The sequence below is a fragment of the Ictidomys tridecemlineatus genome, chromosome 1 (assembly GCF_052094955.1).
Source record: "Ictidomys tridecemlineatus isolate mIctTri1 chromosome 1, mIctTri1.hap1, whole genome shotgun sequence".
Taxonomy (NCBI): Eukaryota; Metazoa; Chordata; class Mammalia; order Rodentia; family Sciuridae; genus Ictidomys; species Ictidomys tridecemlineatus.
This window is the reverse complement of record NC_135477.1, coordinates 8395139-8422194: the sequence shown is the minus strand read 5'-3', so window position 1 is coordinate 8422194 and position 27056 is coordinate 8395139. Positions and strand designations below refer to the sequence as shown.

Below are 27056 nucleotides of genomic sequence, written 5' to 3'. Positions count from 1 at the left end.
CTATAATTTTTAAGGGAGTTACATATATTTATGGATATTTGGCTTGTATTGTTCTTAAGATAATAAGGTAACTATAAGTTAGGTAGTTTTTGTTACAAAATGCAATTCTGAGTTAATTATTAGACTTGAACATTGGAGTTATGTTATATTTAACTCTTGATTTTATTATAGGAACAAATTAGAAGCAGTTGGTTTAACAGCATAAGGAAGGATTTTGTGGGGAGGGTACCAGGGATTGAACTCAGGGGCATTCAACCACTGAGCCATATCCCCAGCCATATTTTGTATTTTATTTAGAGGCAAAGTCTCACTGAGTTGCCTCAGTGACTTGCTTTTGCTGAGGCTGATTTTGAACTCAAACGATCCTCCTGCCTCAGCCTCCTGAGCTGCTGGTATTACAGGTGTGTGCCACTGTGCCCAGCTGAGGATTTTTAATATACTATGATTTTGGAAGAAAAATGGAAAACCTAATATAAATTTCAGTAGATTTTTGAGTTACACTAAAGATTTTTCTTAGGAAATTACCATATACAGCTGAACTCTCAACTTCTTGTAAAAAGGAGAAGCTACTACTTTTTTTATAAGTCTCCTCTTGACAGCACATCTCATCTAACGAAGTTAAAGAGATCATTTTCTCTCTGGTTTCAAATTCTCTTTATGGTGTTTTTGGTTTTTAGTAAGATAAAAGGCGACATTTTCACTGTCAAAATAATTTAGATACATGATACTGTTTATTAGAAAAATGTATGTTTCCTCAGCAGGTTGTTCTAGGGCATGATGTTCTATTTTTCGTTGGCAGCTAAAATTCCGTGTACTCCTGTGTTACCTTTTAAGCAGTCTAAAATGTATAGAACTTGAGGTATCCAGGATTCACTTTCTGATCTTCCTTTACTGTTTCTCTTTTTCTCCTTTGTTTCTGCCAGTGACTGGCATTGTAATATAAGTTCACATCAGAAGCTGAAGGATTGGGCCCAAAGACTGAGTGGAAGCATCACCAGGGAGGCAGGGTGGAAGGGAGAGGTGAAGGAGTTTTAAAGGTCACCTATGAGACAAATCATTTATATCTATAAACAGTTATGTCCAAGTTTGTGTGGTCTGCTACAGCTCAACATCCTCTCTCACAGGCATGGTCTGTGTTTGCTAATTATTTTGCAAAAAAGCTGCTTTTCTATAAACCTAATGAGAGTAGCATCATATAAAAAGAACACAGGTTTTGGAACAGTGTTTTCTTGAACTATGGTTTGTGAAACACATCCCTCAAAAACCCTTAATGTTTTCTCTTACAATATATTTTGGGGATTGCACTCTAGATTTTTTTAAAATCAGAATTTCTGGATATAAAGCCTGAGGATCTGAATTTGTCAATAATGTTCCTGGGTGATACCTTGAGCACATTTCAGTTTGTGAGAATCCACCCTACCTTGGGATCATACTACTGAATGATTAGGGACTTTGGATACAGCATGAATGGAGTCTCCTTTAGTTCTCTTGGGACTTTGTTAACAGATTAACTATGTGACCAGCAGATTAACTATGTGACATTTAATCTTAAATGTTTTTATGCCACTAGTTTTGTGATTTTCAGTAGTATTTATTATAATGTTTCTAAAAGACTGCAAGATCCCCAAATGACCTTTACATCATGTTAAGTATCATAATTGATGTTGTAGGTTTTACTACATTTTATTCATAGCCTTAAAAATTTATCATTCAAATTCAGACCATAAGCTGGGCATGGTGGTGTATACATATAATCCCAGCAGTTTCCAGAGGGCTGAAGCAGGAGGATTAAAGGTTGGGGATGTGGTGCCCCAGTGTTCAATTCCCAGAACAAAAAAAAAAGTTCATACCATGTTTAACAGTCTATAGACAAAAATATTGATTAGCTGAGTATTTTATTTGTGGTCCCTAGTTGGGCCACAAATAAAAGCTAAGCATATGTTAAATATGATTCCATATCAGTTAGGCATACATGTATGAGATTCTCCTGTTATCACAGTCATTATTTGTTTATACTATGAGTGATTTATCATTGATTTCAGAATTGGAATCTCATCTTTAAATCCCTAATAAGTGTTGTGTTATTTTGAATACCTTGTTTTTTTTTTCTATCTTAGGAATTTCGTTCTTTTTTCCTGCTGATTCTAAATGTGTTTATTGAGTCAGTTTTTCAGCCTTTATTGAATACTTATGTGTTTAGAAATAGATTGTGTCTTGAAGCCATTAAAGATGACTGTGCCACGATCTCTAACCCCCAGACCTTGCGAAATCCTAAGTAGAAATGGAGGAAAGGGAGGGTGGTGGCAAAGATCTACAATCCATATAAAGTTCTCTATTGAGCAGGGTCCATGATGGTTTGGAAGAGAGTTAAACAGACTTGGCTAGATCTAATGCAACTAGGGTCTAAGCCTGTTCCCTAATGCCTCTGGGTCTTTGTTTCTTACTTCTCAAATGGAGATACTGCTTCTTTGCATAGGGTTGACAGAAGGAGTATGAAGAAATGGATCAAGCAGTACCTGTGCCAAGTTAGCACTCAGTATTTGATGGCTGTATTGTAAAGCATTTCTAGATCAGAAAATTAATGTGACAACCTATGGGATTGGTACTCACGTGTGTGTGCCTATACACCCAGATGTATTTGTCAATTATATACAAACGAACAACTGGAAATTCTTTGACACTGGTTACAAACTAACTTTGTTTCAGGTACCAAAGCAATCAGACTCACAGCCTAATTCAGATAATCCAAGTCGCCAGGGTGAATGTGGGAAGAAGCAAGTGTCTTACAGAACTGACATTGTTGGTGGTGTACCCATCATTACTCCAACTCAGGTAATAAATAAATCTTCTATTGTATGAGGGTCTTGTTATTCTATTGGTTTTTATATTGTCATCAAAACCAAAACAGTGTGCATCTTTACTAAATGAATTCAATACTCAATACTGTAGGAAATTTTTATTTTTGTGTTTCTTCATTCCAAAGTATATGTTTATTACTAAGAAAAATGGAAATCACAGATTAAAATACATAAATTTCATGGTTTTTCTGAGCCTTCTGTGTACTCCTCCCCATAAATGGAGATGTGAATTATATATTAAGATATTTTCCACTTTTATCATGAACATGTTCCAAATCATCTACAGTTACTTTGCTCCCCCTTCCCCAAGTATTGGTGATTGAACCCAGGGGTGCCCTACCACTGAGCTGTAACCTCAGTCCTTTATTTCAAAATTTTATTTTGAGACAAGGTCTTGTAAAGTTGCTGAGGCTGACCTTGAATTTGCTATCCTCTTACCTCAGCCTCCTGAGTCACTGGGATTATAAGCAACCCACCACTGTGCCCAGCTTTCAATATCATTTTTATTGACTCATAGTAGTTCTGCCATGAATTTACCATAATTTTACAAATACTCTATTGTGGACAAATGGAGTTCTTTTCCCCTTTTCTTTCTTCTTTTTTATATAGTGCCATGATGAACATTCTTAAACTTTAGAGACATTATTGGTATTTTCTAAAAGATAAGTTCTTGGAAATACAATTGCTGATTCAAAGAATTTGTAAAAATGTACAGTTTTTAAAACCTGTTTTTCCTAAAACCTGTACTAAGTGAACTAAAAGAGAGTTCTTGAATACTGATTTTATTGTATCCCAAAAGAATTGACATGCTAGCCTCACTTGGGTACTAAGAAAAATATAAATTTGTAGGCATTTTTTAACGAAATTATTACTTTTTATGAGCTTATATTTCTTGTTTTGCTATTTAGGGAATGAATTTATAATGCAAATTTAATTACTAGTAATTGAGAAACCAGGAATTTTAAAGTAATTATTATTGCCAGTGTTCGTGCATTTTCATTAGCTTCATATCTCTTGAACTTAAACTAACACTTATAAACCTTTTAAATCAAATTATATTATACACCATATTTTTTAGGTCTTTGGCAGGGGACGGTGATTAGTGGAAAGAAAAATCATACCATTAATTAATTAGCTATTCAATGTTTTCTTTATACTTGGCAAGGGATATTAATAAAACTCCTTGTTCTAGTAGAAACTTACAGTTTTTACCAAAGTTGGATAAAAAGATACAATAGGATTGCATCTGTATTTACTTTTTTCTAAAAGTAATGATTTTAACTTGTTAAACTTCTGGTTAATACACAGCTAGACTAAGCTGCTTTCACCTGTGTTGTGACTTGCACTGACAGTAGGGCCAAGACTCTCTTTAGTTTTATTTAGATATTATAGCAGTTTGTATCTCTGGCTGTTTCAATTTGGGTTCTGAGGGGGGTGCCATTTTTTAAACACTCTATAATAAAGAATTTTATTGCTTTAGTATTTACCAATAGTTTATAAAATAGTAAAGTAGTGTTTACTCATTATAAAGCATTTAGGTAATATAGTATCAGGAAAATGTTAAATCTCATTTGCATGATGAATTTATTCAATAAGTTTTATGAAAGCAGTGAGTTAAGTATGTAAGTAGTATTGTCCACCTGTCTAAATGTAGAACAGGTTGAAAAGCCTTAAGGTACGTATACAATTTAGATGTAGGTTTTTCTTGAATTTTAGGAGTTTTTGAATATACCTTTGGCTTATTTGTGGGATTTTAAATTGTTAGATGTTGAAACAAACAAGAAGCCAGTGCTCTGAGAAACATGAAATCCTGGTATAGTTAGAGGTTAAAAACACTGGGCTTACATATAAAACTATACTTTTAGAAAAAGAATATTGTAGGAAATCTTCAAGATCTAGGACTAAATAGAATTTTTAGACTTGACATCAAAAGTATAATCTGCAAAAGGAAAAAATTGATAAATTGAACCTCATCAAAATTAAAAATATTTGCCCTGTGAGAGACCTTGTTCAGAGGATGAAAGGAAAAGCTACAGACTGGGAGGAAACATTTGTAAACCACATAGCCAGTAAAGAGCTTGTATCTAGAACGTGTGAAGAACTCTCAGCAATTAAACCCAACAACAACAAAATCCAATTAGAAAGTGGACAAAATTCATGACAGACATTTCACCAAAAGATGAAATCACGTATGATAAGCACTTGAAGATGTTCATCAGTAGTCAGCAGGGAAATAGTAAGACCACAATATCATACCTATCAGAGTAACTGAAATAAACTGGTGACAAGACAAATGCTAACAAGGATGAAGGGAAAAAAACAGTCTTTCATCCACTTTTGGTGGGAACGTAAGACATTCTCAAAAAAGAGTTTGGCAGATTTTGCTGTTTTATTACTATACAAATAAATTAACAGTTGCTCTCCAACCCAGCATTTGTATTCTGTATTAGTCAGCTTTTTGTCACTGTGACAAAATACCTAGGAAAAACAACTTTAAGAAGGAAAGATTTAATTTGGCTCACAGTTTCAGAAATTTTAGTCTATGGTCAGCTGACTCTGTTGCTGTGGGCCTGCAGTGAGGCAGAGCATCATGGCAGAGAGGGCATGGTGGGGCAGAGCTGCGTACCTCATGGGAGTTGGGTAGCAGAGAGAGCAAAGAAGGAACCTAGGACAAGATATACCCTTCCAGGAAGTGCCCTTAGTGGCCCGCTTCCTCCAGCTAGGCCCCACCTCCTGCATTTTCTACCACCTCCCAGTAATGCCATCAGATTATGAATCTTTCCATGGCTTCGTCCACTGAAGTGGTTAGAACCCTCATCATCCAATCACCTTCCTGAAGGTCCTGCCTCTGAATACTGCTGTGTTGGGGACCAAGCCTTCAACACACGAGCCTTTGGGGTGGAAAGTATTGCAGATTCAAACTACAACATAATCCTAACCATTTATCCTAAAAGTATGGATTATTATGTTCAGATAAAAAGCTTTACATAAATGTTTATAATAGCTTTATTCCTAATTCTCCTAATAGCTAGGAGAACATGCTGTTTAATGGGTAAATGGTTAAAAGTTAAAAAACTGTTATAGTACATTTATACTATAGAATGCAGCAGCAAAAAGAATTGAACTACTGATACAAGGAATGACTTGGATGAATCTCCAGAGAATTATGCTGAGTGGAAAAAAAATCAATTTAAAAGAATACCTTCTGCCTGATTTCACTTATATTCTCAAAGTGTCATATTACAGACAAAGAGAACAGATAAATGACGGAAGGATTGGGGTAGGATCTCTAAAGGGGTAAAGCCTTCTGTATCTTGATTGTGTGTGGTTACACAGATCTACACATGTGATCAAATTGAATAGAACTATATGTGCACACAGACAAATGAGTACCTACGGAACTGGTAAGCTCTGAATAAGGTTTATAGGTGTACCAGTGTCTGTTCTGGGTTTTAGTTATATAATCTGTAGTTATACACTTTTCTTATTGGGGTAATCTGGTTGTAGGGTCAAAGGATGTCTTGTACATTTTGGTGAGGGGGATAAACTTCCTATCAAGAATTTGTATAATTATTTCAAAATAAGACTTATAGGGCTGGGTTGTAGCTCAGTGGTAGAGTGTTTGCCTAGCATGTGTGAGGTGTTGGGTTCTATTCTCAGCACCACATATAAATAAATGAATGAAATAAAGGTCTATCAACAAGTTAAAAAATATATATATATGTATGTATGTATGGGAGTTACCTGCCCCCATAAAAGCATTAGTAAGACTTTGTAGACCCACAGAAATGAAAATTTGTGTTTTAATCAATAAAGGGAAAATTATGATTAGGTATCCTGGGTTAATTAGAAAATTCCTCTCTTCAAAATCCGTGTTCCTACTGCATTACGGTAGATACGAAGATTTTCTACTAGGATAACAATATGAAATGAAAGTATGCTTTGAAGTCAAACATGCAAGAAAATTTGTTTCTTTTGTTCCATTTTAGAAAGAAGAAGTAAATGAATGTGGCGAGAGTGTTGACAGAAATAATTTGAAACGATCACAAAGCCATCTTCCTTGCTTTACTCCAAAACCACCTCCTGATAGTGCTGTTATCAAAGCTGGATATTGTGTAAAACAAGGAGCAGTGGTGAGTAACTTAATAAAATGTGTGAGATTATGAAAATGTGAATGTACTAGAAAACTTGCAAGTTAACATTTAGAATGTTTGCTTTATTTTATGAAAGTAGAGACTAGCATACTGGGAAGGGTATTAGGACCTAGAGGAGGGGTTGTTCTATGTTTGTAATGTAATGGTAGTATTTCCTTGGTCTAAGGGTTGTTGGTAAATTAAGGCCTATTACCATTAACCTTCAGTTTAAATGAGCCTTTTTAACAGTTTAAATTTATTTTGCAAAGTTTTTCTGTTGATTCTCTCTATCCTCTAGAATGGGTGAGGGAAAGAGCTCTAGTGCAAAGTGGCAGCCAATAGAAAGTAGAAAGTGTAAACTTACCAGTATTTCTAAGGATTCAAAATGCTTTTCTTTGGGCTGGGGATGTGGCTCAAGCGGTAGTGCGTTCGCCTGGCGTGCGTGCGGCCCGGGTTCGATCCTCAGCACCACATACAAACAAAGATGTTGTGTCCGCAGAAAACTAAAAAAATAAATAAGTATTAAAAAAAATGCTTTTCTTTAATTTACTCTGTGTGGCTAAATTTTCAGAATTGCATGAGAAAATAAACTTTACAATTTGAAAATAGAAGAGGGGGAAAAAACAAACCAGCATCTCTCTTGGCAGTTCTGTTTGATTGCTCATCCCTTTCTGGCAACTCTGATTCCCCTAGGTCAGCCCAGGGAAAGTTCTTCCAGCTCTGTTTGACTTCCTCTAGGTGCAGGGAAATGAAGGCCATGATTGAAGGTCTCTCCCTATAGAGTGTCTAGGGGTAGAATCAGAATCGTCACCAGGCCGTGATGCTCTGTTGTGTGTTAATGAGGGATTCCTTTTTGATTTACTCCCAAGTCCAAAATTTCATTTAGAGACATTTCAGTATACCCATTAATAAAAATAATTGTAAAAATATTTAAATATATATAAATATGTGTTTGTCATTAACTATTTCATGAATTAAGTATTTATTGCTTTGCTACTACATGTAAAATACTTATAGTTTCTTTGTTTTATAGATAGAGAAACCCAGTGGTTTAATAACATTTCCTGTGCTTGCTGTTTACTTTGTGGGGATGACGAGGAAATAAAAGTGCCTCTTTTAGAGCATTAAAAATATAAAATATCATAAAATCATTAATAAAAGCTGAAATCTAGACACCAAAAGTTGAACCAGAAGTTCAAGTCCTGGGCAGCAAAAGAGAGCCAGTGTTTCATATATTGCCTCACTGGGGGAAGGTAGTGAGGTGTTTTAATCCTTAGCATTTCTCATTGGGGGTTTATAGTGGAATGAGTAAGTAGTGATTAACATTTGACATTCTTAGAAATAAATCTTATATCTGTGTTTATTTCTGGTAGATGAAAAACTGGAAGAGAAGATATTTTCAATTGGATGAAAACACAATAGGCTACTTTAAATCTGAACTGGTATGTTGCTGCATCATAAATGTTGCATCTAAAAATGTTTGAGAAGTGTTACAGTGTGGTGGTGTATGGTTTTGTGCATTCTCTATTTTTAGAATAAGCTGCTTCTAGTTTTGAGAAGCACCTAAAGTTCAGTTTACTCTACTGTGAAACTGTTGGTAAATGGTATATTTCTTTCTTTTTTCTTTTTTAGTTGTCAGTGGATCTTTTTAAAAAATTATTATTATTTATATGCGTTGCTGAGGATTGAACCCAGGGCCTCACGCATACCAGGCAAGCGCTCTACCACTGAGCCACAACTCCAGACCCCCCTTTTTATTAAATATTAATTTTTTAGTTGTACATGGACACAACACCTTTATCTATCTATCTATTTATTTTATGTGGTGCTGAGGATCAAACCCAGGGCCTGGGGTGAGTGGTCTACCACTAAGCCACAATCCCAGCCCAATGGTATATTTCTTAAATGCATCTTAAATGAAAATGTCATATCATCAAAGAGATTTTCCACCGTGAAAGATCTAAACTTATTTGTCTACAGATGTCCTCCTGAAGGGTTGTCCCTTCAGGCAAACAACACCTTGTATTTCTGCCTTCTCCTGATATTTTCTTTATCTTTTCAGATCAACTCCTAAGTTGTTTTATGTAAGGTGTTTCTCTCCTATCTGAAGGTAGAATCAGAAATTGAGATTCCCTTTCTCACGTTTGAATGATATCCTTATTTAAAATGTTGTCAGCTGACCTGAATCCTGCAATTGATGGTTGCATAAATTAATGCAATTCTGTACCTCTTCTTGTTGAGGGGAACCAGGCTCTTTATTTGAATGAAGGCACCAGAAAAGCACTATTCCTGTAGAACCTTCTGCACAGCTGGGAGTGTTTGATATCTGTGTTGTCCACACCAGTGGCTGCCTGTGGCTTTTGTGTGCTAGAAATGTGCCTACTGAGCTGAGGAATTGACTTCATTTTACTTTAAAATGAAAACTGAATTTATTTCATTTTCATTAATTAAAATTGACATAGTTACACAAAACTAGTGACTACTATATATGGCAGTGGTGCTCTAGAAAATAGGAAGAGACTATTTTAAGTTTCATCTCAGCTATCAGCTCTTCTAGGAAGCTTTTGTGGCCGTAGAAAAGAGGGAGTAGTCAGCATAGCTTGGTGTGGGCAGTCAGCAATCACACAGGATGAGTTTGTCCTCTTTCAGGGAGAGCCCAGCATGGAGTAGTGAGATGGCGCAGATGTAGTCTGATTCTGAATAGAGTGCCTTTGCTCTAATAAAAGACATTTGAGGCTGGGTGTGATTACACACATCTGTAATCCCAGTGGCTTAGGAGGCTGAGGCAGGAGGCTGGAGAGTTCAAAGCCAGCCTCAGCAAAAGCAAGGTACTAAACAACCCAGTAAGATCCTGTTTTTTTTTTTTTTTTTTAAAGAGAGTGAGAGAGGAGAGAGAGAGAGAGAGAATTTTTAATATTTATTTATTTTTTTAGTTCTCGGCGGACACAACATCTTTGTTGGTATGTGGTGCTGAGGATCGAACCCGGACCGCACGCATGCCAGGCGAGCGCTCTACCGCTTGAGCCACATCCCCTGCCCCAAGATCCTGTTTTTAAATAAAATACAAAATAGGGTTGAGGAGGTGGCTCAATGGTCCAGTGCCCTTGAGTTCAATCCCTGGACTGGGGAAAAAAAAAAAAAAAACATTTGGGGACAGTGTCCTGACTTAGTGGCTATAATGTGATTATGTAAGAAGATGTCTTTATAGAAAATAAGCACCAAAGTATTCAGAGGTAGTGTGAGAGCCAGGTCAGCAGCTAATTGAAATGACTTAGGAAAAACTTTTTGTGTATGTGTGCTGGCTTTTCAACTTTTGTGTAAATTCATGATTGCTTCAATGTTTAAACAGAGACAGCTGGGCACGGTGGCACATACCTGTAATCCCAGCAGCTCGGGAGGCTGAGGCAGGAGTATTGCAAATTCAAAGAGAGCCTCAGCAATGGCAAGGCACTAATCAACTCAGTGAGACCCTGTCTCTAAATAAAATACAAAAAATGGGCTGGGGATGTGACTTAGTGTTTGAGTGCCCCTGAGTTCAATCCCCAGTACCCAAAAGAAACAAACAAAAAACCAAAACAAAATAAAAGGACTGGGATATTGCTTAGGGGTTATATGCCTAGGGGTTCAGTCCCAGATACAAAAAAGAAAAAGAAAATAACTGAAGTATTTAGAAAAGTGTATCATATCTATAACTTAAAACATTTCAGGAAAGTATACTCAACATATGTATTCATACACACATGCACAGTGTTGAAGCAAGTGAAAAATATTAATATCTTAGAAATGAGGTGTAAGGTATGTAGAAATTCTTGGTACTATTTTTGTAAGTCTCCTGTAGTCTCAAATTCTTTCAAAATCAAACTTTTGTAAAACCTTGAAAATTTGATTTCTTGGTGCTACATAAAATAATGTTATGTCTTAATCTCATGGTAGCATATTCAGTGAAATATGGATATAGTATTTTAATGGAATGTATAGTATCAATATTATCCTACTAGAAACCAGCTATCTTACATTTATATTTTTATATTTAGTTTTAGTAGCATGCCTAATCCTTAGTTTTCTCGGGTGAATAGTAGCATGTGTATATAGGAGTGGAAAGTGTGAGGTAGCACATATAAACGTCTGGTAGATGCCCTGGCACTCCAAGAAATGGTGCATATTAAAATAATGTATTTATATAAAAGTGACATATGTAAAATGATAGATTTACATCAAACTGAATGTTCACTGCTCAGATGCCTTATATTTCAAAGTGACATTCCAAAAGAGGAGGTAGCATGCTTCATTTACTATACACAGTGGGCCTTCCAAGACCAACTCTGCTGGTTCATGGCTTTTAATAAGTGATATTCATTAAGCCTAGAAGCTTTGTTTCAAACAACACACATAGAAGGGTAGAGAATTTGAGCTGTTCTGATGCTGGGTGGTTTAAAAAGGTATAGTTATATCTTAGATGGGCTTAAAGAAGCATAATTTTCACATAGATCTCCACATGAAAATAAACAAATCTCCAAATAAGATAACTAAGACTTCGAAGGGATGTTAAGGATAAATGTCATACACCTGTTGTTTGCTTTTTTGCCAGGAAAAGGAACCTCTCCGCGTAATACCACTTAAAGAGGTTCATAAAGTTCAAGAGTGTAAGCAAAGGTAAGAAAGTGCTCAGACTTGACACTGGCACAGCTTATTAAGACAGAGGACTGCCTTGCTTCATTGACGTGCTTGCAGGTTATGTTTGTCTCTATTCTAGCAGGTTCTTTTTTTTTCCCCTCAGAGGGAGGAGGATTAGAATTGAACCCAGGGCTCTGTACTACATAGTTATATTGCAGCCCTTTTATTTTCTATTTTCGATGGTCTCTTTCTACCCAAGTTGCCTTGAATTTTCAGTCCTCCTTCCTCACCTACTCAAGTGGAGATAGGGTCTCACTGAATTGCTTAGTACCTTGCCATTTCTTTCTTTAAAAAATATGTTTTAACTTGTTGATGGGCCTTTATTTATTCAGTTATTTATATGTGGAGCTGAGAATTGAACCCAGTGGCTCACACATGCTAGGCAAGCGCTCTGCCACTGAGTCACAACCCCAGCCCATGCCTTACCATTTCTAAGGCTGGCTGTGAATGCGAGTTCCTCCTGCCTCAGCTTCCCACATTGGGATTGCAAGCTTGTGCTACTGCACTTGGCTTATCTTTAACTCTTCATAGTTGGAATTTGCTAAAGTTTTCAAAATTCTCCAGCATATTGGAGTGGTCCACGCCTGTAATCCCAGTGGCTCTAATCCCAGCAGTTCGGAAGGCTGAGGCCTGAAAATCACAAGTTCAAAGCCACCCTCAGCAAAGATAAGGTGCTTAGCAACTCAGTGAGACCCTGTTTCTAAATAAAATACAAAATAGGGCTGGGGATGTGGCTTAGTGGTCAAGTATCCCCAAGTTCAATCAATGGTCCCCTCCCCCACAAAAAAATCTCAAAAGTATTGAAATATTTTGTTTATTTAAAAACTAAAAGTTCAGGAATAGCTTATTAATGAGAAAGGAAAAAATTAATATGAGCAACTTATAATTATGCCATCAGATTTGACAAATTGGTATATTAAATTCATTTCTTCGTGTATGACTAAAAATAATAAAAATAATTTATTTCTTCATAGTTAGATGCTTTATTAAAATTATATGTGTAAAAATTTTTGCAAAAATACCCAAAATAAATGGGTTAAATTAAAAACTGATTTTTGTAAATCAGTTTTACCTGTGATATATAATTGTTGACACATACTTGGCACAGATTATAAACAGGTTAAAAAAAAAACTGCTCAGCAACTGCTATTTAAATATAACTTTTTTTTTTTTTGGTAACAGTGATATAATGATGAGGGACAACCTGTTTGAAATTGTAACAACGTCTCGAACTTTCTACGTACAGGTAAGGTACTTACTTGAAAATCATAGATTATTTATTTATTTATATACTTATTTATTTATAATGTGGTGCTGAGAATCGAGCCCAGTGGCTTCCATGCTAGGCAAGCACTATACTTCTAGCCCTAGAAGGTGCTGGTGTTTTTTTTTTTTTTTTTTTTTTTTTGGTACCAGGGATTGAAACCAGGAGTGCTTAACTACTGAGCCATATCCCCAGTCTTTTTTGTGTTTTATTTAGAGACAGGGTCTCACTGAGTTGCTTAGTGCCTCACTGTTTTTGCTGAGGCTGGCTTTGAACTTGCAATCCTCTATCAGCCTCCTGAGCCACTGGGATTACAGGCGTGTGCAACCACACCTGCCTCCTCCTAGAAAGGTGTTTTTTGTTTTGTTTTGTTTTTTTAAAGAGAGAGAGAGAATTTTTTTTTAATATTTATTTTTTAGTTTTTTGGCGGACACAACATCTTTGTATGTGGTGCTGAGGATCGAACCCAGGCCTCACGCATGCCAGAGGATCGCGCTACCCGCTTAAGCCACATCCCCAGCCCCATAGAAAGGTTTTTAATAGAATATTTGTTAGCCAGGTGTGGTGGTACTATGTCTATAATCCCAGTAACTAAGTATTTTTCAGGTATCTCAAAGTATTGAAATTATAGTCGTGCGCCACTGTTGCCAACTTAAGTAAGCTAAGTACTTATCAAGGAATATGGCATTTTGGAATATGACTGCCAATACTTCTAAATAGTACTACTAAAAATTATTTCTAGAAAAATAATATGTAAAATGATGTCAAAATTTTTTAAAATGACAGCTGTGTACATATTGGAAGAACAAAATAAGAAGGGCTTTCTTTGACTTCTTCTTTTTATTATTTTATTTCCAGAAGTATTCACTATGGACCCTTTTTGATGTGTCTGATCTCAAAATATTAGTTCTCAACTTATGTCTTGGTATAGTAACTTACCCAGCAAAACCTGGTTTAAAAAAGTATTTCTGCCAGGCACAGTGGCACATGCTTGTGATCCCAGTGGCTTGGGAGGCTGAGGCAGGAGGATTGAGAGTTCAAAACCAGCCTTAGCAACTCAGCAAGATCCTGTCTCTAATAAAATATTAAAAAGAGCTGGGGATGTGGCTTCTAGTTAAGTGTCCATGAATTGAATCTCCAGTAACCCCCCCTACCCAAAAAGTGTTTCCAAGGGCTCCTGTTATAGCTCATCTCAGTGGTAGAGTCCTTGCCTAGCATGTGTGAGGCACTGGGTTTGATCCTCAGCACACATAAAAATAAATAAATAAAAGTATTGTGTTCACCTATAACATACATATATCATGTATATATATATATTTTTTGTTTGTTTGTTTGTTTCCAAAATTTTGGGAAACCATTGTCTTAGATAATGATTTTGTTGGTGGCAGTACAAGTTACCAAAATAAATATGTTGGATTTATGGAAGTAGAAGGTACATATTGAGGATAAATTAACCGAATCCTTTATTTCCTTTAGGCTGATAGCCCTGAAGAGATGCACAGTTGGATTAAAGCAGTCTCTGGCGCCATTGTAGCACAGCGGGGACCTGGCAGATCAGCATCTTCTGTAGGTTTCCTGCTCTCTGGGGTGACAGTCCCACGGGTCGCTGCACCCGGTCGAATTGTTTTCCTTCCTCTCCCCCTAATCCCTTTGGTTTCTTTTTTTTTTTTTTTTTTGAGATTTATTTGCATGTTAACTTTTAGATCAATTAGACTTGGGAAGAATAATGCATTTCTAATTTAATGCTTCCTTGTAGTGTTACGTATACTTAACTTTCTGTGCATTGTATTGTGTTAAATGCACAAGCAGGGCAATGAAAGAATAGACATTTCCTTGCTTTGTTTTAGCAATTCTTAACTTGTCATTAGGTCTAGATTTGGTATAATTTGAAAGACTCTTAGTGTGGAATGTGGCCTAATCATGAAAGGCACCTTTAATTCCAACATTACACAGTTTTGTGAATGTCAATTTATTCTTTTCTAATATCAGTTAACATTTTGTTTCATTTTTGGATTTTTTGGTTTTGGGGTTAATTTTTTGGCTTAGCATGCCATAAGACTCCTGACCAAGCTAGAACCTTAAGTATAGTTTAGTTCTCCCATTCAGTATTTTCTATTTCATGTTTATTTATTTTGTAGCAGGTTAATATAAAAGCCTGCTTCAAGCTGCGTGCAATGGTGCATGCCTGTAACCTCAGTGGCTTGGGAGGCTGAAACAGGAGGATCATGAGTTCAAAGCCAGCCTCAGCAATGGCAAGGTGCTAAGCAATTCAGTGAGACCATCTCTCTAATAAAATACAAAATAGGGCTGGAGTTGTGGCTCAGTGGTCGATTGCCCCTGAGTTCAATCCCTGGTACCCCAAAAATAAATAAATAAAAGCCTGCTTCAGAAAGCTACCGTAATTATCTTTGTGGTAGCATGATAATAAAATTGAAATAACTAAACATTCTACTCAGAAGTAGTAATGTCTTTTATATATCTTGTTTAAGTATATAATAAGACTTGTATTTTTCCTTTGGAATACTTTGGCCACCAATCTCTCATCTGAAAATACAAATTCTACTGAGAAATAAAAAAATGTAGTGTCTTAAAGTGTTGCATTGTCAAGGGTAGAATGTAGTCTAGTATGTAATATATAGCTTTTATTATCTAGATTCATTATATGTAATCTGTACTTTTAATACTTTTCCTGGAAGTGTTGTCTTTTAATGTCCTGGTAGTGATAATTACAGATCAGCAAATTCTAGTTATATCCTTTTTGGAATGTCGTGAGAAGTCACTTTTGTGGGTGTTAATTTTGTAACTACCTTCATTTTATGTGACCTTTTCAGTAGTCAACTCTGAGATTCTCTGCAAAAACAATGTCTGTTGGGAAGAGGAGAAGCTGGAAAAGGGTGCTTGTGTTTTGTGCTTTGTGGTGGGGGCAGGTGAACTATCTAGCTGTCACTGTCAGCACAACTTTCTCTTTTCCTCCCTCTCCCATGTATAGGTTAACTCTAATCTTAGCTTTGCACTGTGTTCCAGATGCGGCAGGCCAGAAGGCTGTCGAACCCTTGTATACAGAGGTATACATCAAGAACTGGTGAATGCAGCACGTATGTGGGCTCTCACGCAAACGTGCCTTCTTAGTAGAGGGCCTGACTCACTACTTAACAGCTGATCCTAGAAAGTTGAGTTCACTAAACTGCCTTTTGCAGTTGTCATGACTGACTTTGTCAACACTAACACAAACTTTCACTGCAGTCATCAGGTTGAATGTGTATTTTTTTAAAATGTTTATTTTTTACTTATAGGTGGACATAATATCTTTATTTTCATGTGGTACTGAGGATCCAACCCAGTGCCTCATGCATTCTGGGCAAGTGCTCTACCTCTGAGCCACAACTCCAGCCCTGAATGTGTAATTTATTAAAAAGATTTTAAAAATACAACTTAAATAATGTAAAGAGATATTAAGCTAGGTTCTAAAAATTCACTTACTGAATTGCTATAAGAATTTCTGTATTTTATGTTTTTTGAGATATTTTATACTGCAACACTTGAAATGTACCTTTGTTCCAATAATATATACAAGCCTTGCATGCATATACATTGAATAAACTAATTTTCATGGCATTTTAAATCTAGCGAAATTCAGCCATATAATATAACTCTGTTGTATTTTTGTAATTTGTAGTACTTTGTTTTCAAAGCCACTGGTATCATAAATGAACAGAATATACTAAGAAGTATATGGCACAATGCACTTAGAATGGTCAAGTTTAAAGGTATATTCTGATTTGATCTAGTTAGAAGCATTATAAAATTCACAATTGATATTACTTCACCAGTTTAAAAATGACTATATGCTCTTTCTTACCTTTAAAATCTTAAACCATACGAATATATAACATTCAAAACTAAATACATGAAATTAGATAAAAAGACCGTGTTCTTATTGGTTGCAATGAAATTTAGGGAAACAAACTAAATTTTATCAGATTGTTAAGATAGAATATTTGAAAAATCTTGATTCCTGATTATCAGAGAAATTTACGACTTTGTATTTTTATCTTTTAAAATACACGGGATAATTCTCATTGTCAATTGAGAATATACTCTTAAATAAAAGGTAAAGCTGGTAGGCTTCCTCTAAATACAGTTCAGTTGCAGTTGGAACACTATCCTGGTTTAGGCTGGCTAAGTCTTCAAAGTGTCATTAGCTACCAAATTCAGCTTTGGTGACAGAACTAGATTCTTAGTGGAAATGGTTGTTGGCTGTCATTGCTTTAAACTCACCTTTAAAAATGCATTTGCTTTGGGAAAGAACTTGCGCATTTATCCTGCATGGCTTATGCTTCTGCTGCGTGTGCGTGTATGTGTGTTTTTCAGAGAATCAAGTCTTATGCTGAATTACTAACCTTATTGTCAATGATTGACGGTGTCTGACCATTACTCCTCTTTCTAGGAGCATTCCCACAGTCCTTCAGAGTCCAAACACACTGTCCGTCCTGCCGGTGCCGCAGCAGCAGCCACCTCACATTCCACAGCCTCTCGCAGCAACTCTCTGGTCTCAAGCTTTACCATGGAGAAGCGAGGATTTTACGAATCTCTTGCCAAGGTCAGGCCAGGGAACTTCAAGGTCCAGACTGTCTCTACAAGAGAACCAGCTTCCAAAGTGACTGAACAAGCTCTGCTAAAACCTCAAAGTAAAAATGGCCCTCAGGAAAAAGATGGTGACCCCGTGGACTTGGATGATGCAAGCCTTCCAGTCAGTGATGTGTAAGATGGAAGCATGCAGGGCCTACCACCATCCATCCTCAGTGTCCTTCATGAGGCTTCTAGCCAAAGATGATAAAGGGGGAAGTGGGTTTTAATGCGTATATTATACTGCCTCTTAGATGTACTCTTTGAAAGCTGGTAAACCAAGAATCTAGGGAGTAGCCAAATGAAATGTCATTTTTTTCAGAAAGAAGGAAAAAACCTGATTATCTTCATATCAACTATCTGAAGCTTTGTGTATTCTCCTTTGGGTGGTAAAAATGTGTGTGTGGTATTTTTTTTCCTAGTGACTTTGACAGTTTAAATGTTTAATGACTTATAAACATTGAAAATGCTCATTAATGATTTTGGTCATTTAAAAAATGCTACTATGATTCCTATTAAATGTTGATATTTAACCATCATTATTGGTTAATATTATTGAATGAAATATTGCCAGACTAAGATTCCTAAGCTCATGATGTCTGTGGTGCTGCAAAATTTATACTGCAATGTAGACTATTTTGAAATCATAACCATTTTTGATGCCCTGGATCTTGAGATGAGTGTTAAATTTTGCACAGAAGATATGATTTAGACCCTTGGTAGGGATGGAGGGTTGTATTAGGCTGGAGAAAGGGGGGGAAATTAGAATTCAAACTATATTTTAAATATTTGTTTGAAAAAGCTTAGGACTTGCAGCTGTCAGTGCTTTTGTTCAGTGACGATCATTAGGTTGGAAGTATTGGAGATACCTGATTTTCTTAACAAAATTTTGTAAATATTTCTCATCTCCATATTTGGATTGGTGAAAGACCTGAACTTTATATGTGACAATGTAACTGCCCTTAGTCATGAAATTGTGGCCTCTACTTTTTTGTTACTAATAACCTGTATTCAAGTGCCTGTGTTTTTCCATCTTGTTTAAGAATATTTTGAGATTAATATGCTACATGATTGGCTTTAAACATTGAGATAAAACTTTTAGTAGCATAGCTTACTATGTTAAATAATATAGCATTTTATGTTAGAGATACCAGAATGCTGGTATTATACTTACCTGTGCAATATACATGTTTTAAAAAACAATTTTAAGTATACAGTTAATCATGGGGATGTCAAAAATATCAACACCTCTCTAAAGAATTCTATTGTTGCAATAGACTAGTTTGAGAAAGCGCCATTTTGCAGTTCAGTCTTAAACATTTGCTTTAAGAACACAGTCTTGAATTACACATGCTGCTATTTTTATATTTTACCATTTTCCAGTACTGTTTTGTTTTGAATTCATACATATCACCATTTCTCCTTTTTATTTTCTAAGATGACTTCTTGTCTGAGAGGAAGGAAAATTTTCTACTAGTGTGGTAAGGTCCAGAGCTTAAGATACATTATACTAGAATTAATAGAGTATGAGTTAAAAAATCCAAATGCAGGGCCTGAGGTTGTGGCTCAGTGGTAGAGTGCTTGCCTAGCACATAGGAGGCACTGGGTTTGATCCTCGGTGCCACATAAAAATAAATAAATAAAGGTATTGTGTTCATCTGCAATTTGAAAAAATATTTTTTAAAAATCCAAATGCATAAGAATGCACCACTCACCTTTTTTTATTCATAAGCTAATGTTTTTTAAAGTTATATTTAGATTTTTCTCTTTTGCACCTACATTTGAAAAGGATAGAATAAAAAGGTTTTAAATAATTACACTTTTTCTGCTGACCTACCCATTTTAATGGCTCTTTTGAAAGAAGTTTTTGTTTCATGGATGCACCTAAGAAGACTTGTATAGAACTTTGCAATATTCAAGAGCCTGATGCTGTTTTCTTTGGTACAGCTTCCACATTGCATGTTCCTTTTAGCATATTTTGGTATTGGTAATTTGATATATTTAATGGTGGCAAATATTAGCTCTATTTTGGGACTTTTTATAGAACTACCCTTGTTCAATAGCATAGGAAAATGTTCTTGTGATTGTCAGGGTCTCCTAGTATTTATCTCAATTCTTTTATAAGTCTATGGAAATTATTTAATTATTTTAAAACTTACACTTTTCTTGTAAATATGTCACATCTGAAGTGTCAAAAAATTACTTTGAATACCCTAATATTTGCTGCATTTTTTTTTTCCTGTGTGTAACCTGTCTTCTTTCAGAGTGGGAATGTGTGCCTCCCAATGTTTACTGTTACGTCTTTTATCTTTATATGTTGAACTGGTTGAACACTGTAATGACTTGAGAATAAACTGCTCAGAATTCATTCTAATTTATTTCTCATTCCATTTGCTTCAGCTCTCCTATGAACAAGTAAACAGGGCAAATACAAAATGTTTTTGGTAATCGACTTAAATTTACATATTTAAGAATAGTAATTATTTGCTAATCTTTGAAAAATTAAGAAACTTCAGATCTGTGAATTTTTAAGGCATAGCTTCATGTGAAGTTGTACAAGGAAAGATGTCAGAGTTTGGGGGGTGGGGGAGTTTGCAAGTATAGAATCAGACAATCAGGGTTGCTTATCATGCTTGCTTATTGGTTAGCTGGTGTGAGCCTAGGCTTGATGCAGAGGCCTTTTGATTCCCAGGTGGGACATTGAGGTACCCTCATAAAAAACTCCATGGGCTGCTGCTTCTCGAAACTTTTCCCTGTTTTTTGTTTGTTTGGGGCACTGGGGATTGAACTTGGACACTCAACCACTGAACCACATCCCCAGCCCTTTTTTGTATTTTATTTAGAGACAGGGTCTCACTGAGTTGCTTAGGGCCTTGCTAAGTTGCTGAGGCTGGCTTTAACTCTCATCCTCCTGAGTTGCGTGTGCCACTGTGCCAGGCCAAGCTTTCCCTTTTGATAATACATGTTTCTTGACAGCTGTGGTGAACACTGCACCCAGAGCCCTCCCTGTGTGGTTTGTGATGTACAGGTAAAGTTCAAGTCCTCCTTCAATAAGTGAGGACAAGGCATGAAGAGAATGTATTGAACTGTACACTTTAAAGTACTATGTACTTTAAAATACAAATTCTTCACTTGCAATTCTGGAATGTTCTCTGTATAAAGAAACCTTCAAAAATCTTAGATGTTTTATTCTTTATGTCTAGTTCATTGTTAAATTCTGCTGCTTTTCTCCTATATCTTCATAATCCTGTCCTCTGAGATGCTACCCAAAATGACTTTGAGCCAGTATCTCCTCTCACCTGTTCATGTCCTCTTAGACTCCTCTGTACCACCCTCATCCTGTCATTGCTCAGGGCAGGCATTAAACATTTTGATGTGTGCTCTTTTTACAAAAGCTGAGTCAATCAGTCCAAACCTGTGCCACCAGAAAGGAGAGGATTTGCCCATGGACAAAGAACTGTTAGGATCTATACCTTGGCGAGAGTCATGTGGGTTGGCTCCTGGTGCCCTCCAGGAATTCCTCTCTCCTCTCCAGACAGATTCATTTAGTGTTCTGCTCTTTGGTCTCGCTCTCATTTTCCTAAGGCCACTTGTTCTCTGAAATGCTTTCTTCTTCATAGGCCCTCAGATCTCTTCATTTATTTAAATGATTGATGAAAAACCCACTGAGCAGCTGCTGAGTAGTTTAGTGTGCATTCCCACTCACCCTTCCCATGTTGGGACCACGTTGGCCCTAGAATGCAAGGAACTTGAGGTTTGATCAGTGTTTCATTTTTTAGAAATCCGAGGACATTTCTATATTTCATTTGGTAGAAACCTGCTTGACATCTCTATACATAGCATTTTCAGTGCTTTCAGAAAGGGGAATATTTAATACTGATACTATTTGGGGAAAGCTTTGTTTCCAAGACTTTATCTGGGTTTGATTTTTTTATTAACTATCTTTTCTAAAAGATTAAGATTTTTTTTTTTTTTAATTCAAAGTGCCATTGCAGGCTGGGGTTGTAGCTCAGTGGTAAAGCGCTTACCTTGTACATTTGAGGCACTGGATTTGATCCTCAGCATCACATAAAAATAAATAAAATAAAGGTATTGTGTTGATCTACAACTAAAAATATATATATTTTAAAAGGTATCATTGCATGCTTAGCCCATGTTCCCTTGTTCACGTCCAGCCATGAGAGACAGTTATAACCTGAAAATAATTTCTACACATTTATCTCAGAAGCCACCTCATTGAAAGCTACTGGCCTGCCAGCATCTGGTGCCGTTTTCCCCTCTGGATCGCAGATGCTTTTTGTTTACCCTTTTGTTTGTGGTTTCTTGATGCTTCTTATGTTCCTGTAATAAGTAGCTCTCTTGCAGATAGTTTTTTATTATTGTTTTTCTTTTTGGTACCAGGGATTGAACCCAAGGTGCTTAACCACTGAGCCACATCCCCAGTCTGTTTTTCCTTTTTTTTTTTTTTTTTGAGACAAGGTCTCACTAAATTGCTAAGGCTGGCTTTGAACTTGCAATCCTCCTGCCTCAGCTTCCTGAGCCACTGGGATTAACAGGTGTGTGCCACTGTGCCTGGCTGAATACATAATTTTGCTTATTCATAGACATAGTTTGTCCATTTTTTAAAAAGATCTACTTAAAACTAATGTGACTATTAAAATTAAACCAACAGCCCAGCAAAGTGGTGCATGCCTGTAATCCCAGTGACTCGGGAGACAGGAAAATCTCAAATTTAAGATCAGCCTCAACAATTTTGCAGGGCTGTGGGTTTACTTAGTAGTAGAGCACCCCTGAGTTCCATCAGTCTCCAGTACCCAAACAAACAAGCACTAACAATACACAGTTAAAACAAAAATACTGCCTTTTTGCCTTCAGTGTGTCTTTTTACCTGAATTTCTCTTGTTGGTCTACATATAACAGCTGTCTTATACTAGGAATCTTGGGGCCTGGATTCAGCTCCAGGTCTGCCACACTTGGGCAAGTGTAAAGTATTTTGAAACCTCACCTTTACATTACAGAAAATGAGAGAATTGTATTATTTGTCTTGGTAATTTTATTAACCCTTGCAATTTAATTTTCTTCCCTCAAAAACTATTTTAAATGAGAAGGAAAATGCTAAACCTTTTTGCCTTGACAGAAAGGAGTGCCCTCCTTCAGCTTTCCTTTTACTTTTGGTTGCAGCTCAAGAATTTACAACCAGCTGGGCACTTGGGCACCGTGGTACATACCTTAGCTACTCAGGAGGCTGGGGCAGGAGGATCACTTGAGCCCAGGAGATCAAGAGCAGCCTGGACAAGGTAGCAAGACCCTGTCTCTTAGAGAAAATAAAGAAGAGCTGGGGTTGTGGCTCAGCGGTAGAATGCTTGCCCAGCACCTGCAAGGCCCTGGGTTCGATCCTCAGCACCACATAAAATAAATAAATAAAAATAATGTGTCCAACTACAACTAAAAAATAATTTAAAAAGAAACTACATAAACCTGCTAACAGTTGTTGAGATAGGAAATATTTGTATCAAAAATGCAAAGATTTAGCCCCTTGTGGTAATCCAAGCAACTCTGGAGACTGAGGAGGATTCAGAGTTTGATACCAGCCTCAGCAACTTAGTGAGACCCTGTCTTAAGGAAAAAAAAAAAAAAGTTGGGGGTGGGGTGTGTGTGTCTGGGGATGTGGCTTAATGGTTCAGGGCCACTTGGTTCAACCCCTGGTACCTAAATAAATAAAATGTGAATAGTGTTTTACTATTGTGTATTCATGGATGAAAGCTCCACCTTCTGGTTATCCCATTGCTAAAATTAAAAGTAATTTGGTACCTGTTTCACTTTCTTTACCCAAAACAGAAAATTAGAGAAGATAGGTGGTTGCTTAAGATAGTTTTGAAGTTAATATCAAATTTAAGCCACCATTTACAAATGACTTTTTGGGGAGAAGGGGGTATTGGGAATTGAGCCAAGGGTCACTTCTAAACTACATCCCCAGTCTTTTTTATTTTTTATTTTCAAACAGGGTCTTGCTAAATTGCTGAGGCTGGCCTCAAACTTGTGATCCTCTTGTCTGAACCTTCTGAGTCACTGAGGTTACATGTAGGTAGGTACCACCATGTCCAGCTACAAATGAATTTTTTTTTTTTTTTTTTTGGTACCAGGGATTGAACTTGACCAATGAGCCACATCCCCAATCTTATTTTTAATTTTTATTTGGAGACAGGATCTCACTCAGTTACTTAGCGCCTCACCTTTTGCTGAGGCTGGCTTTGAACTCATGATCCTCCTGCCTCAGCCTCCCCAGCTGCTGGGATTACAGGCTACAGGCATGTGCCACCATACCCGGCTACAAATGATTTTTGGATTAAACTTTTTGTATAAATTACTTGTAGCTTTACATGTAGTTATAAGAAATATTAGAAACTTTACTCAGTTTTTCACAACTGAAATAATACAGTATTATAACCAGGATATTGAGACTGATGCAGTCAAGATACAGAACAATTCCCTCATTCTGACCCTTTTATAGTCACATCCCTCTATTTTATGGTTTGGAAACAGACTTGGTTATTTGTCCAGAGTCACACTAGGATTAAAATGCAATCTTTAGGTACCAAAGTTTAGGCTTCTGACCCCTATGATATTCTTGTCACAGTAGGAGTCTTGAAAATTGCTTTGTTTATATTATTTCTGGTTACTAATAATGAGTTGAAATTTCATTCCGTCTTATTTTCAACATTTTCCAAGATGATAATCAGTCATCCATCTTCCTCCCTCCCTCCCTCTCTCTCTTTTTTCTCCTTCCTTCCTTTCTTTCTCTCTTCCTCCCTTCCTCCCTCCCTCTCAAGGTGGAATCCAGGGGTGCTTAACCACTTAGCCATACCCCTAGTCCCTTTTATTTTTTATTTTGAGATAAAGTTTCACTAAATTGCTGAGGTTAGCTTTGAATTTGCAATCCTCCTGCCTCAGCCGCCTGAGCTGCTGGGATTATAGACTTGTGCCACCACACCCAGCCACAACCGTATTTCAAATGACAGTTGCCTTTATACATTCCTTTAACTTCTTGTTTTTAATACACTGGGAATTGAATCCAGGATGCTTTTATCACTGAGCTACATTGCCTGGACTTTTTTATTTTGGATTTTGAGATAAGGTCTCACCAAATTGTTGAGGGTCGCACTTATTTGCTGAAGCTGGCCTCAAAATTGCCATGTTTCCTGCATCAAGCCTCTGAGTTACTAGGATTTCAGGTGTGTACCACCATGCCCAGCTCAAGGGAACTTTTAAGAATAATAGATAAGTTTCCTGATCATAACCTTCCTGAAAGATTTCATGCTCTGACATCTGACATATGAATTAATAAAGATCACCAGGCACAGTGGTGCTATAATCCCAACAGTTTGGGAGGCTGAGGCAGGAGGATTAATAGTTCAAGCCAGCCTCAGCAAAAAGTGAGGTTCTAAGCAACTTAGATCTGTCTCTAAATACAAAATAGGGCTGGGGATTGAAATGCCAAATTCTTGCACAGGAAGTAGATATAGAGATGGATCATGAAGATAATCACTTTGGTGTGGGCAAGGGTGAGGTGTTTTTCTGTGTGAGAAAACTTTTGACCCATTGAAGTCTAGTTCAAATCCATGTCTTCAGTGTGTGACACACAGCGGTCAGGAGGCCTAAGGTGATGAAGCTGTCCACAGGAATTTGCCTGAAGAAACAAAGTATAATAGGTGATAAAATCTAGCATGGAAAACTACAGTGGCGTGGAAAACTACACACCCATAGACTGATGATAGGCAAAGGATAGTGTGGGTAAGAGAAGAGACGTTGGAGAAAGGGCCTTTAGGAAGTCCCAGAGAGAAATAGTATTTCTTTATAACAGCCACGTGACGTGACAATTTGTAAATATTGGGTTCAAACTGGTGCATAAAATTGAAATCATTTTCTTGAAGATTTTTGCCTCTTCCTCCCAAACTGCTGTACTTAACCCTCTCATGCTAGGCTTCTGAAGGAGGAAGGGTGAGGGTGAGGCAGGGAATGTGGGGAACTTGCCATGATTTGGAAACTTGCCCACATCAAGCCTTTTTTTTTTCCCTGCCTGTTTTTGGTACCTTTGTGATATGATTTTAACATATTTCCCATGGAAACTTACTGCGTTTTGCAAATAGGGGGCCATTGGTCCTGGTGACGTCCACTCTTGGTAACCATGCATACTTCACACTCATGGTCTTAGGTCATGTTGTCACTTAGGCTGTCCTTCCTTCCCACTCTCCTTTGTCTGTTTATGTTTTTAAGGTGGAGAATCTTAGTGGGTCAGGTCTGAGGAGTGACAGGAAGTGAGGCAGTCAGGTAATGGAAAGTGTTTTGGTTTGAAAACTAGAAACTGAGCTAACAAGGTAAGGGTCAGGTGTGGTGGTGAAGGCCGGTACTCCTAGTTGCTCAGTGTCCCTTTCCCCATTTCCCATCCCTTCTAGTTCACTCTGTGACACATCTAAAATTTTCTGGCCCGATTTCAAGAATCCGCATGAAGGGGGACTCTGTGCTGCCTCAGTTCACAAAAGACCGTAACATCCTATCTTCGGTATCTATGGAAGCAATTTTCTTTCCTTCTTTGGTTGAATTTGGTGAAAAATATTGATCCATTTTCCAATATTCATCATTAATTTTTGACTAAATCCCATTTGGTCAGGTTTGGTTTGATTTTGGTGTGTGTGAGGGGTACTGGCAATTGAACCTAGACCCTCAGAATACTAGGCAGGCTCTCGACCACTGAGCTACACCCCAGCCCTTTTTATTTTATTCCGAGACAGTCTTGTTAAGTTGCTCAGGCTGGCCTTGAGCTTGTGATTCTCCTCCATCTGCCTCCCGAGTAGCTGTGGAGTCACAGAGGTGGGTCACCTCCCTGATACTTATTGTTTTTTAAATATACTGCTTGATTCTTTTTGCTATTTATTGGTGATTTTTGCATGAATATGTGGTATATGTCTATTTTTATTTTGTATAAATCTAATCTTTGTAGTTTTTTTTTTTTTTTTTTTGGTTTGGGGGTTTGTTTTTTGGGGGGGCACCAGGAGTTAAACTCAAGGGCACTCAGTGACTGAGCCACATCCCAGCCCTATTATGTATTTTATTTAAGGACAAGGTCTTACCGATTTGCTCAGCGCCTCCCTTTTACTGAGCTTGGTTTCGGACTCCTTCCTCAGCCTCCCCCGCCGCTGGGATTATAGGCGTGGGCCACCAGCCTGTCTTTGTAGGTTTTTCTTTTTTGGTTTTGGTACTAGGAATTGAACCCACCTGTGCTTAACTACTGAGCTACATCCCTAGCCCTTTTTTATATTTGACTTTGAGACAGGGTCTCACTAAATTGCTGAAGTTGACTTTGAACTCAGTCCTCCTGCCTCAGACTCCCAGGCTACTGGAATTACAGGCTGCTGGGATTACAGCCTGCACCACTCTGCCTGGCTTTTGGTAAGTTTTGTGGTGTTACACTAGCCTCATGGGAAACACTTGGGAGGTGTTCTT

At 37.2% G+C, this 27056-nt stretch overlaps 1 protein-coding gene across 10 annotated transcripts in view; it reads left to right on the top strand.

Moving 5' to 3' along the window:
• Positions 1–19929, top strand: part of Plekha1 (pleckstrin homology domain containing A1) — a 57506-nt gene extending 37577 nt beyond the window's left edge. For 5 of the 10 annotated variants that reach the window (XM_078014757.1, XM_078050842.1, XM_078052117.1 and 2 more), the window contains 7 exons: positions 2707–2832; positions 6848–6991; positions 8365–8433; positions 11580–11644; positions 12848–12911; positions 14406–14495; positions 17377–19929. In XM_078014757.1, coding sequence (XP_077870883.1) covers positions 2707–2832; positions 6848–6991; positions 8365–8433; positions 11580–11644; positions 12848–12911; positions 14406–14495; positions 17377–17694 — 876 coding nt within the window. In that variant the 3' untranslated portion in view covers positions 17695–19929. Of the gene's footprint in view, positions 1–2706; positions 2833–6847; positions 6992–8364; positions 8434–11579; positions 11645–12847; positions 12912–14405; positions 14496–15953; positions 16025–17376 lie in introns of all 10 variants that reach the window. The other 5 variants (XM_078015278.1, XM_078052403.1, XM_078015751.1 and 2 more) reach the window with 3 other exon arrangements.
• Positions 19930–27056: the final 7127 nt, after the last annotated feature.